We start from the raw sequence: 12,091 nt of genomic DNA, 5'->3' as shown, positions 1-12,091 counted from the left end.
CCCTGACCCCCCTTCAGCAAACTCCTGGGGAGGGGAGGAAAGGAAAAAAAAAAAAAAAAAAAAAAAAAAAAAAAAGAAGAAGAGAGTTTGAATGACTTCCCTTTAAAGATTCTCCCTCTAACCTGAGATCTTTTAGTAGATCTCAGCTGTGTGACCCCATATGAAAGGCAAGCTTCAGTACCGCTTTGCTCCTACTGCTGAGAGCTGATTCAACCCGGGGGCGGTCGTAAGATCTGCCGGAGGACGTCAAAGAAGGCAGCTTCCAGCTGGGGGAGCGGGTGTCAGAACTGCTGTAATCTCTTGATGAGCTCAGGAGGCGAGAACTCTTCAGAAGAAAATGAAAGAGAACACAAAGCATTAGCCGGAGCTCATATCTGAGCAATGCTTCTATGAAGATCAAATCTCTAGACTCGCAAAAGAAAAAAATAAAAAGCATGACAATTTTGCATGAGCAATGTTGCAATAGACTGACTGTATGTCCTTTATGTATGCAAAAAAGATGATGCAAAAAAACATCAGCAATAGTCAGAACTTGATACAATCCTTAAACCGCTTAAAATGTGATCAGTACATCCACACCCCATACCTTTACTGTTCTAGGAAGAACAGGAACAACTCAACAAGGCCCTGGCAAAAAGAAACACTATCCTGTGAAACGGACCTTGATGAGCGGCAGGACTGAAATACACACAAGGAATCTAGGCTGTCCTAAAAAAAGACCCCTGGAGTGTCGGCTGATGCACCACTGATATACGCAGTCAGCTACTGTATCATGCAGCAAAGGCAACCTGTAAGGAAAGAGCTCCTTTAAATGATCGCTCTTTGGAGACAGGAAAGGACATCAAAGTCATTTTCAGAGGCAGAGCAACACTAAAAAGGTGCTGCAGTTGGTTCTCGCATCTTAAAAGAGGGTGCACTGTGGACATGCATGGGGAAAAAATACCTTAAGGAAACATACCTTTCCATTCTTAAGTTCTCATGAATTAAATAAGGGTATGCGGAATCTCAATCTATAAAACCGACGTGCAATAAGGCAGAGTGTTTCACAATCACTCTACCTGTTTATCTGTGTCTGCTTTGTAGGGAGATGATGCGCTCTGGAAGCGGTCATTGTTCAGCACTGGCTCCCTGCTGTACCGCCTACTGGATCCCAGGGACGAGGAGACCGCCGGAGTGAAGGTGTAGGACGATCTGGAGCTGGACAGACAAAACGGAAGTCTCCGAGACCTGGAGTCCATCACGGATTGCTTTGAACCTTGAAAAGTCAAGACGAGATGCCAGAGTACATTACTGAATGTGAATACGTTGTGTCAGCAAACACTAAAACCAGCCACCATGCTGCTTCCTAGACTTCATATCAAAGTTACTGTGCCTATCTTTAGGACTACGAACTCTGCCACAGGAACCTGACACCAACATGGCACAGTTGGATATGACTACACAAGCAAGATACTAAATCATCAACAATAACACATTAATACAGCTGAATAAGAGTTACAATCCAATATTTTTCTCTCCAAAAAACTCTTACAAGTGAACACAGGAATCATATCAAGATAGTACCAGTTAAATATTCAAATTTGAAAGCTTCTCCCATAAGGAGACGCAATTTGAGTTGCTCACCAGCAGTGATATAGATACATGGATGTTCATTCGACCACCTGTGGTAAATATAACTCAGCTGGGCCGCAGATTGGGACACTCAAATGATGAGCAGCGAGTAGAGCAAGTCAAATATTTTGACCGGCTGATAAATAAGGCCAATATTCACCTTTTTTTTTTTTTTCTTAGATATTTTTTTAGTGTGGGTAATCAGTTTAATCTGAGCAAACAATGTTTGAAACCCACATCCACATAATTAAATAAACGATTTTTTAAAATATAATACAATCACCTAAACCCCAGCAACTTTTAGTTAAACTACATAAACCCATCATAATTGTGGAAGTTGCAAAGGCCAACATGAAAAATTTATCAGTATTGCCCAATGCTACTTCCTTCATCTCATTCTGTTACTTCTGTATGATGCTTAGAAATCTATATCCCACAACGCCTTACGCAGTTATGGTTTTTCATGTATATTTAATGAGATAAAACACGAACATGCAGTCTGTGCAGCAGTAATTCAGCTCAGGACTTTGCATTTATAACTTATTTGACTAGATTGTTTTATGAGACGAGACGGTTTTAGCCTGAACTCGGTAACGCCCTTTGTTTTCCCTTGCCTGTTTATGGCTTTATACTTCATTATCTATGGGTTTGTTGGATCAAAAACCTACCCGACACTGGAAACCTTCCAGTTCATGCTCGACAGACTGCCTCTTTATGCATTTAAGCTTTAATAAAATGATTTCGTGACAACGCTTCCTGATTCTCGTTGCTCTTGTTCGTTAGCAGTTTTCAAACAAATTAAATTCCATGACACCGAACACATTAAACGGTGACAGCTGTTAGCTTCACTAGCAGAAATTCACAGTAAAGAAGACGTGACTTTGTGGATGTTACCGTCAGAAATAAGATATAACAGCGCTTCTATCAGCTGCTTTACTGTCGAAATATCAGTCTGGGTAACGGTCACAGCTCGGTTAGCTTCCCTCCACTGCTACACTCCTGGCATTCTCGCGCTAATGTGCAACGTTAACTTCAACTCCGAGCTTTATTTGTCTACATTATTTTCAGCACATGCAAAAGTAGGAAAATATGAAAGAAAAACGATGTTATTACCGTATGTCCTCACCTCGGCTTTAAGCTCTTCCTTGTTTTAGCACAACAGGAACTATGGCGTCCGTCCCTATGCAGCCGACGCAGATGGAGTATATGCGTTGACCTGGTGGGAGGGGCTTCAGCACGAGTTTGTTTTCTGTTGCTGCTTCTTCGTGCAAATCGTCAAAGAGATATACCGAACGAAATTATCTGCACACATTTATGCAATTGATATTGACATTTGTTTTTTATGGGGCCCTTCACTTTTTCTTCACCATTTGGCTTCTAAGCTGAGTAAAGCAACGCCCCCGTGTGGCTCTATTGAGCTACTGCTTTTTATTTCATTGGGTTTTTAACTCTTGTCGAAACTATAATCAGAAATGGCATTTTTTAAAAACTAACGCCGTCAGTTCTATTAACAAAACCTACATTTTTCATTTAAAAAAATACTAAATTTTACATTTCACCGGGAATTGACTGATTTAATATTTTTAGACTGTACACTTTAAAAACTATAACTTTGTTCTGAAAAGCGTCATTACAATATCATAAATGTTTTTAATGACAGTTGGTTAACTCATACCGCTTTCATAAAAATGGAATTAGCAAATAAATAAATAAATAAATAAATAAATAACACTTTATTGCACAGCTATAAATGCTGTAGAAAACATTTGTCAGGATCAAACAAATCAACTCAAACAATCCTTTCCTAATTACAGAAGGACATTTTGTGTTGTGGCAACTGATATTCAAAGTTCTTCAAAGAGTGGCAGATTCTGATGGCTGTGGCTGCAGCAGATCTGAAGAAGAATAAGTCTCTTGTGATTTATGAAGAAACCTACTTTGCACAATAATATGTAATGAAATATGTTCAAGTCAAACCTGAACAAAATCATAAATACATAGATATGTATATATTTTGTGAATGTTGGCTTAAACTTTGACTCAATTAATGAGTCCAGACAAATAAAATCATATTTTTAAATCTTGTACTTCACAAAATGCACATGGTGCACAGATGATGCTTTGTCACTTATGTTTTGATATATGTTTTGATTTATTCCTTTTAATTATATCTGGTGGTAGATTTGATCATTTGTTAAAAATGAGCCAGAATATTAAAGAGACAGATGCACAAATGTTCAAGTAGCTGCAGTGAAATCTCTGAAGTAAGTCGGTGAAAACAGGAAGCAAGGAGGAGGCAATTCAATATATTTTTCACCAGGTATTTGCAGGGAATGTGAGATTGCATGCAAAACCAAAGCAAGCTTTAAGAACTGACCAGGACACAAAACATGTCTACAGTGCTGTTTTACTTTTACAGAGACATGGCAGCAGGGACATGATCCAGACTCCAAGACCTCTCTGTACAGCTGCCAGACTAATGCAGGCAAACAAAAACTGCAGACACAGTGACAAGAGAAAACCAGAAGGGATTGCAGAGGCAGCAGATGGTGCAATCCTGAAAAATATTACTCTGAATGAGCGTCTCATCACCTCGGATATTGAACTGTTAGCTGTTAGTTTGTCTGTGTGTTGTCTGCCAAAAAGGGCTCACCCGAATTACCTACCAACACATGTGATGTGATCAGCTTTGGCTAAGCTACAAACACAAGCACGGGGCATTCAGGGCAGTCTCTGAAGATTTCAACCTGTGACTCCCTCCAGTCCCTGTGCTACACAAGCTATCTGTCTTTCTTCTATTTCTACGTCTATGAGTATTTATTTAGGATATAAATTATTTTCCTTAAGGAACAAAAGATTCCTTCACAAAAGTGTGAAGGAAAACCTGATCTTCATACCCTCCTTCTCAATCTCAATTCTTTCGCAGCCACCTCACAGGCCTTCCGCCAGGATTATCCTGTTTTTAGCTCCATCCAACTTTTTGTAGCTTCCCCGAACATGGTGAAGAAAAGCATCCCCACAGCATATTACCACCACCACCATGTTTTACTGTGGAGAGGATATATCTATATAGTGATGAGCTATGTAAACTTTCCTCTATATGAAGTGTTTTGCTTCTGGTCCAGAAAGTCTAGTTTCCTCTTCCACGTAGTTCGTCATGTTCCCAGCACTGCTTGCGGTGACCTGCTAATAGGACTTACTATGGCATTCTTCTGCCGAAACTTCAATAAAGGCCAGAATTTTGGAGTTCAAAATTTCTAGTGTAGATTTTACCACCTGAGTTGTACATCTCTGAAGCTCCTCCAGAGTTAGCATCAGCTTCTTGGCTGTTTCTCTGTGTAATGCTCTCCTTCCCTGGCTTGTCAGTTTGAGAGAGCCATGTGTTGGCAGTTTTTAGATATTCATTTGTTAAAAACAAACAAACAAATAAACAAACCCCTGAAAACTATATGCTCTTTGTTTTGTTCTATTTCATTAAGTCCCACTGAAATACCCACAAGTTTGCAGTTTCACACATAACAAAATGTAGAAATACTTTTCCGAGGTACTGCAAATGAAGTAGATATGTGGAATAAATCAAGTGAAAAAAACCAATAAACAGCATCAAAACAATAGCGAATGCTTATCTGTTCTCTCTGGGAACGGCTACATGTACCATAAATTACTAATCAATGGTGCTGCAAGTTTTTAGTCCATGAGTAATACAGCAAAACATAACATTGAATGCATGTGTATGGATGTCCTGCTGAAATATAATAACACTAACAGACACAGCGGCACAGCAGAAATATGTGTACATAAAATAATCCAATTTGCATACTTATCTGTACATAATAAAGTAGTAAATAGGAAAAGATAAAACTCGGAATCATATCTTTTTGTATGCAAATGTATAACCTATGAATGCATAAATCATCTGAGATATGTGAAACCAATCTGGTGTCCCTGATAACTGTCACTGATGTGTGGTACTGAGTGGCACTGAGCAAAACTACATCTTCACTTAATGGCATTTCTTAAAGTTGCGTGTTGTTTTCCATGAATATATTGAACATTTTTTTTTTTTTTTTTTTTTTTTTCCATTTTAGGATACTTTTAAAAATTTGTGTTGCGTTATGTGGGGGGAAAAAAATTATACTGGATTTAAAGGAATACACCAATTTGTCAGAATTTGACCATATGTTAGAATTTATTTTTTCCTAAAGACATAACTGCTGAATTTTACATGGTGGTATTACAGGTTTCTCTGGCAACTGAGATAAGAAAGGTAAGCAGAATCAATTAAACTGGGTGATGCCCTTTTGCATGCAAAACTATATAATGAGCCAGTAATGACGTCAGTTTTTTTTTTAAAAAGAAGATATTAGACATAATTGGAAAGAAGGTAACCTAAAATTGTGTTTCATTCTTGTGGCATTTAGCAAATAGAAACAATTTGACTAATTCTAACTGACCTAAAACAAGATACGTTTGGCCTGATTCAACAGCGGAGGGGGGAAATGTTATGTGTTATTTATTCAGTGTGCGTAAAGGCTGGCTTTGAAAAATACATATTAAAGTTTGCATGTACAAATTAAGTTAAAGCTTTTCTCTGGTTACTCTTTAGGTTTCAGCTACAGTTTATCCCAGGGAAAATTAGCCAAAAGCAGATTAACAAAGAACAACTTTATAAATGTATCTATTTATTAACTGTTAAAACATTTGCTTGAAGCAGCTATCTTAACTAATATGGTGGTACTACACATAAAAAACTTAGTATTTATGATAAAAAAAGATGTATTCTTTAAACTAACTAAAAACAATACTGTAAATCATCTCTGCTGTCATTTTCTTAAAATGTAATTCTTCTGAAATTACCCAGATTGACCCCTTATCTGAAAATGCTGATACTTTTTATCCACTGTCTGTACAACAACAACAAAAAACAGATATTTTACTCAAACAGATAAAACTGGCATTCAAAAACAAGTCAAATGGCCCGATTATTTATCAGTGGAACACAGTACAACTTGTCACATCAGAGCTCTATCACTTCCTTATGTGTTTTCTCGAGATATTTCAAGGAAAAAAAAAATTGACAACTCCATCAATATGCTGAAACATATGGTTTGTTATCAGTGTTATGGATGGTGTATCAGTGAAAGAGAGCTTGATGTTTTTCTATCCAGCAAAGGAAGAGAAAATGAAAGTGGACTGGTTTAAATGGAGTTAAGCATGTTAACCACGAAACTATCCAGCACATTGAATAGTGGTGGAAACGTGAAAGTGGCAAACGGTGTGGATGGTTGTGGATGTGTGGGCATTCATGCATTCACATCATGTTAACCCACAGCCTGATTACACTATTAACAGACACCAACAAGAGGAGCTCTGAAGATTGAATGATGGGAACAAAATTCACAATGGGAGAATTACAAGACTTATTAAGGAAGAAAAATGTGAAAATGATGGCATGCTCAGCTATTTTCCCTGTCTTGAATCCATGTTTTTTTTTTTTCCTATAACAAAGCACCCTGAACCATTTACAAAACATTACTGCAGAGCAACCTTGACATCATTCATGCAGCCACTAAGCATAGAGATAAAAACACACACACACACACAAAGTGATCACATCTCTTTTAAACACAAGGAACGTTTTGAAAAGATGATTCATATGCAAACAGGCTGTAATACGTGTAGCCATAACCAACCTTGTATTTGTATGTATATTGTATATTTATTGGTGTAGTTCATGTTAATCACTCTTTGCATGAAAATTACCAGATGTATTATGCGCAGTCATGTTTCCATCACACAAGAAGAGCCCACATCAGCCAACATATATGTCTTTGAGACATTTCTTAACCCTGTAAACACTACTTATCCCCCACAGTCTGACTCTGGAAACTGATTTATGTCCCCACAACATGAGTGGTAGAAGCACACACACATACATACACACACCCACTTACAGAGAGTCACAGTGGGAATGTGAGCATGAGTGTGAGTGTACTGTCCAGGGCTGACGTCATTAGATAAGTCACAGGAAGCTAATGACCACTAAGGGGCGCTGAAGTTTACGGTTTCGTGCCTGCGCAGGTTTTTGATCTGCATTGTTATTTGCATGCTATAACTTGCTGTTTGTTTAATCAGGGAGGCAATTAAAGCCAGTTTCAACAGGTTTAATTAGATTGATTTGTGTAATTGTTCTGAAAGGCATCAGAACTGTAAATCCAGGATTAGGATTTTTTTTTTTCTTTATGATTTACTTAAGTTTGACTTGCATCTTATTTAGCAGATCCCAAGAGATATTGATCAGGGAAAATACATGCAGCTTGTTTCTCCCCCCAACCCCCACATTCAGTTTTAAAGCTGCGATTTTGCATCCTCAAATAAGATTAATTCACAATCACACACAGTGAATTCATGTTAACTGTGTGTGAAGGAGGGAAAGGAGGGAGTGGGGTTGGAGGGGGGGGGGTCCTGGAAGGTCAATTTTGAGCAGAGAGGGAGCATTGTCGCACAGCGGATGCATAATAACGTGAAGGTCAACAGCATGCTCCTCGTGCACGGCTCAAACGTAGCATCTAAAGTGGCCGGCCGTCCATTATTAGTAGCTGGGATACAACAGCGAACAGTGATCAAACCAAGAGTAAATCCAGCCAAGGCCGGGAGAACAAGAGGTGAAGGAGAAACCGCGAGCGAAAGGGAGTAAATATAGGAGGGTGGAGCTGCAGATTAATTGCTGACAAAAAGGACGTATGACCTAGACAAATGAGGAAGTGCAAGGTCTGGTGAGCCGGGGAGGAGGCTGCTCAGCCCAGTTGCGGGTCTGTAGGCCAGTGCCCACTCCTCACACCCCCACCTCCTTTCCTCCTGCTAACACATGATTCTGCACGCAGCCAAATGAAGGGAGACTACAAGCTTCTCTTCCCTCCCCCAGTTCCTCAGATAGGACGATAATGGAGCATTCCTTGGAGCCATTTCTCATTCATGGTGGCTGCGACAAGGGAGGAACATGCCTCTTCCCACTGGGGGCAGCTGACTCTTCAAAGATCTCGGGCGTGTAACCTGAGATTTGCACACAGTGCCCTCCTCTTGTTTGAATCTTCTTGTGTTGGTCCTGTGGATATGATACCCGCCTGCCCCTTTGAGCTGTTTTTTTTTCTTCTTCTTCTTTTCCTTTATTCCAGCTGTAAAGGATGGTGTGGTGCAACATCAAAGTTCCCCGGCTCGGAAAAAGGAAATACATAATTATTGCAAATTGATCTTAGTCTTCTACCCTCAGGTTTCCTTGAGGCTGTGTTTATTCAACTTTAAAGAGATCTAAATAGAAGTTTAAAAAAACTCCAACAACATCTGCACAAGAAAAAGACACACGGATGTTTACGAGTTCACAAATGAGACTTTAACTCGAGCCATAAGACACGGAATGAGTACAAGAATGTCTGGATTTGTCTAGCGCTGTGTAATCACAAAGGAATGTCCTGAGACATTTCTGCTTTTCCTCTACAAGACCCCTCTTTTCCCACGGCTCGTCCAGGTCTTGAGAATCCCTTTCCTCTCGTTCTCCCTTCCTCTCTCCCTCTCTCTCTTTCTCTTTTACAGACTTTTACTGGATTTCAGAGGGGGGAGAACTACAAGACAAACGCAGTGTTTTGAAGTAGACAGACTTCCAGGAAGGACTGCATAGAAGCAAACATTCCTGTGGGATTTATTTAGGCTAGGTAAAACAGATTAAAAGCACCAAACATCAGAGCAGACTCGAGCCTACATAGATTATCTGCTTGCTATTGTCTCAAACAAATTGTGTCGGGTTTTGTCGATTGACTTCATGGACTGTGAGATTCAGGAAATCTTCAGATTTGCGTTGTAAAACTCTAATGATCTCCCAAATACATAAACTGAATGTCAATCATTTATGCATTTACAATGAAAAAGTCCTCCATACGTCTGTGTGTGTGTGTGTGAAGTCTGTTTCAAGACTTGAGGGCATCCATCTGAGCAGATCAGTAACAATGCTGAAAAAAAAAAAACAAGGCCACATGTGTTAACACTTTAGATCACATGTTAGAGGGCCACCATCTAAACACGCTTGCGAGCTATTTGCGGACACTCGCCTCTCACCATGCGCATTCCTCAATTGCAGGCATTTTACCTGAAATGCTCAAATCTTATGCGCTATTTAAAAACAACTGAATCCAAACTAAAACAGAAGCCCATTTCTAATTAATTGCCTTTAAAGCAATTAGGAACTATTTGGTTTTTTTTCTTTCTTTCTTTCTTTTTTTTTCTTTTTAGCCCACACGAAACCCTTAAAAAGGATCTTCCAAGGATTCAAAGAACATTTGTTGGGTCTTAATGTTCCCCAGACACGAAGTGACATCTGCCTCCCTCCCCTGCACGCCTGCTGCTCTTTGTTCAGACGAGCACCGAGGGGAGAGCACATTGAAGGCAAAGATGATGTCACCATTGTGATCATTACTGTGGTGCCCTATTTTTGACCAGGCGTCACTGAGGGCAGCCAGGCAAGAATGCCTGCCTGCGTACTGCCAGGAGGAACACAGGCCTGCCAGAGTTAATTAACGCAGGGCCTGCTCACGTCGCTCTTAAAACGGTCTTAAGACCACCCCGCATGCAAACACACCTACATGGCTACGGTAGCCATACATGCAAGTCCTAGTCCGTTTGAGCAGCTATCCTCCTGGAGGAGGGGGTTAGATGAAAAGAGTTTGCAGGTTGTCGCTCGTGCGCCGTGTGTGTCTCTCTGCTTCAGTGATCAGTGTTTTTCATATCGAAACTTGCAGACACACTCATTTGGAAAACCGGACTGACAGATGTTGCCACCTTCTTCAGACTTGACAAGGTGTGTGCTGTCGCGTCAGAGCCCGAACCTGAAGCACTCATTTTAATTGTGAAAGAGGTAGTGGAAGCTTTCCCATGACCCTGTAGGTTAAAAGGGAAGTGACGCGGGTTCTCTCTGGTTGTGGTTCCTCTCGCCAAGCACGCCGAGAGATATTCTTAAGGTGTCTTCGTGTTCAACGGGTCAGAACCTAAGAAAAGCGAACAGAGAGGAAGTGCAGCGCTTGAGTTGACCGTGTTGTGCTCTTTTTCATTTCAAGTCCTTAAATTGAGATTTTTATCAACGAAAGAGGGGCGGATCGGTGAGTTACAAGACGAAGATTTGTTTTAGACAAAACATGACAAAAATCTTTATGTGGTTGAACTTTTTTTTTCATAACATGGGTACATTTTTATCAGTCCAATACGGGATCAAATCCCATTAATTTTTTTTATAAATACACACAGACAGATATTACTTTTTCTTAATGTCTGATTTAGCCTTTCCTGTTTAAGGTAATTTAAGATGAAATATTTTATCATGTTTTGTTTAATTAGTTAAGGTAGGTTATTTTTTTTATTTATTTATTTTGCAGAGCAGATAAATTACTTTCTTTTCCAGAGGGAGCTAAGGCAAAATTAAACATCATTTTTTTCTAATGAAGAACTGAAAATTCAATGGAGGATCTTAACTTTTTTACATCTGTATTTTTTTTTAAAGTTCACTAGTCCCTGCTGCAGCAAAGTACCCACACAACTTGATGCGGCCACTCCTTAGTACTTCGGAGCTGAGATGATGTTCTCAGGTGTGCAAGATTCCTCCTTTGTCCTCTAAATGTAACAGTGAGCATTATGGACTTTAATGTCTTCAGGAAACGTCTCCGAAATTTTAAGACAACTGTCATTGCAGTTGTAATCTCTAAAATGTCTTTGTTTGTTTGATTTTATTTCATTTTTATAGACATGGCTGTAAATTCTTGATGAATACTCTGTTCTTTTCTGTACGGGACATTGTGGTTTTGCAAAGTGACCAAAGCATTTAAAAATGAAAACAAGGCATTTCACGACCTTCAAGTCTAATAAAAACCCCATAAGCCTCAGTCCCACACAATTTCTCCTTTTTTATTCATTTGCTAATTAAAATGGAGCACTGATGCTGTTCAGCAATACTTATGTGGACTTAATGTCTGCAGGGGGCTTCTTTTTGCATACATTTTAAAACATTCACATGCAATTCAAACAGATCTCCACAATGAAGATGAAGACTTTTCAAATGGATGGATTTGGGATGCATGTAAGGCTTGTCTGAAAATAACTCATATGGTATGCATGAACGTTTCCTCTGCATTTAAATGAGACAGCTATAATTAGACCAAAGGTGGCATTTTGAGCACCCGAACACATTTTGTGCATGTTTTTCCCATGCAAACGTGTTTTTATATCCGCAGTGGGATAAAAAGGTAAACTTTGAACATCACATATGATCATTTCAATGTTTGTCCAAAGATGCATTTTTTTAAAAAATTATTATTCTGTAAAGAACAGAGATTAATCTGCACACATTTACAAAGGGACATGGTTTTTAATATTTTAGCAGTTTAATTACCTATGCATGCTCTATTTGAGTTTGAGTTGCTCTAATGTAAAATAATGCATC

General features: G+C 39.2%; 1 protein-coding gene and 1 long non-coding RNA gene across 4 annotated transcripts in view; one reads left to right on the top strand and one right to left on the bottom strand.

The window, feature by feature from the left end:
• Positions 1 to 2,982, bottom strand: part of marchf7 (membrane-associated ring finger (C3HC4) 7) — a 10,833-nt gene extending 7,851 nt beyond the window's left edge. The window contains exons 1-3 of one of the 3 annotated variants that reach the window (XM_015041197.1): positions 2,738 to 2,982; positions 1,059 to 1,255; positions 182 to 325 (exon numbers count right to left, since the gene is read on the bottom strand). In XM_015041197.1, coding sequence (XP_014896683.1) covers positions 182 to 325; positions 1,059 to 1,238 — 324 coding nt within the window. In that variant the 5' untranslated portion in view covers positions 1,239 to 1,255; positions 2,738 to 2,982. Of the gene's footprint in view, positions 1 to 181; positions 326 to 1,058; positions 1,256 to 2,724 lie in introns of all 3 variants that reach the window. The other 2 variants (XM_015041196.1, XM_015041195.1) reach the window with 2 other exon arrangements.
• Positions 2,983 to 9,780: 6,798 nt separating this feature from the next.
• Positions 9,781 to 11,545, top strand: LOC106952833 (uncharacterized). The gene is made up of 2 exons (XR_001426056.1): positions 9,781 to 10,757; positions 11,156 to 11,545. It is a non-coding gene; the product is annotated as an uncharacterized LOC106952833 (long non-coding RNA).
• Positions 11,546 to 12,091: the final 546 nt, after the last annotated feature.

The sequence above is a fragment of the Poecilia latipinna genome, unplaced genomic scaffold (assembly GCF_001443285.1).
Source record: "Poecilia latipinna isolate Pla-1442-1.1 unplaced genomic scaffold, P_latipinna-1.0 Scaffold541, whole genome shotgun sequence".
Taxonomy (NCBI): domain Eukaryota; kingdom Metazoa; phylum Chordata; class Actinopteri; order Cyprinodontiformes; family Poeciliidae; genus Poecilia; species Poecilia latipinna.
This window is presented reverse-complemented; position numbering and strand designations above follow the sequence as displayed.